The sequence below is a fragment of the Zerene cesonia genome, chromosome 19, assembly GCF_012273895.1.
Source record: "Zerene cesonia ecotype Mississippi chromosome 19, Zerene_cesonia_1.1, whole genome shotgun sequence".
NCBI lineage: Eukaryota > Metazoa > Arthropoda > Insecta > Lepidoptera > Pieridae > Zerene > Zerene cesonia.
Genome location: NC_052120.1, coordinates 10,724,831 through 10,725,858, shown reverse-complemented (window position 1 = coordinate 10,725,858; position 1,028 = coordinate 10,724,831). Strand labels below are relative to the sequence as shown.

The window sequence follows — 1,028 nt, the reverse complement described above, 5'->3', positions numbered from 1 at the left end:
TCCTAGATTACCCATTCACGGGAACCGAGGAATCGTAGCGCGTAGGTTTAAATATTAATTCATCACGAATTAATTTTCAAATTTTACAAAATCGATTGTAAAATTCAAATATAAATTTTAGATAAAAAAAAACTTATTAAAAGTTTAAACATTAGTTAATTACGAATTAATTTTCGAATTTTACGAATTAATTCATTTTAAAATTTAAATATATTATATAAACATCATTGATATTTTTTTTTAATATAACGAAGTTAAACTAGACTATTATTATAGTAATAGAAATATAGTTATAGTTTTTATATTCCCGGTTGTCCTTCCGGCTACCTTTGAATTATTTAAATTATCCATAGTTCCCAATAAAGACAGTAAAGTCCTAATTCCACCCTATCCTTTTGTGGCAATTCACGACGAGGATTTTATGTACATGGAGGCAGAATGCCCGAAGTCTGGCCTAGGGTATCTATGTGAGGACAAGCTGAACCATCACCGCTCCAAAAATGACTGCGTATATCACCTTATTACCACGCAACGAGTCGTCGCATCTTGTCTCTTCACGCCTGTGGAACTCAGAGCGCCGGCCCTAGGAAAATTGGACGACGCCCACTACGTCATCAGTTTCCCCAAACCATAAAAAATTCACATATAATGCTCACAAGATCAATATGACGTCATTAAAATAAATTGTTCTTTCTTTCTTTCTTTCATTAAAGGAAGCTACTAAGCTACAATACCCAAGAACTGCATTCTTCAAACGGAGGCTTTCAAGATAATCAATCGGCGGAGTGTGAAATTTCAGCGATATTAACGAGCCTTGCCCGCCAATAGTCGCTGAACTTCAGGAGGGAGGTGTTATGTACATATAACACGCACTAATTATAAGAAGATGCATAAGGCCACCCAGGAAGAACTTCTACCCGGTAAAGATTGCAACATCGCACACACCTGCGGTTCCAGAAAAGATGACGGCAATCCACGACCGCGACGCTGCCCCGCCGAAGACGCACTCTTGGTTCCAACATTGAACC

At 37.5% G+C, this 1,028-nt stretch overlaps 1 protein-coding gene across 1 annotated transcript in view; it reads right to left on the bottom strand.

The window, feature by feature from the left end:
* Window positions 1-351, bottom strand: part of LOC119834381 (fork head domain transcription factor slp2-like) — a 1,244-nt gene extending 893 nt beyond the window's left edge. The window contains exon 1 of the mRNA XM_038358725.1: window positions 328-351. Within this exon, the coding sequence (XP_038214653.1) occupies window positions 328-351 (24 nt within the window). The remainder of the gene's footprint in view (window positions 1-327) is intronic.
* Window positions 352-1,028: the final 677 nt, after the last annotated feature.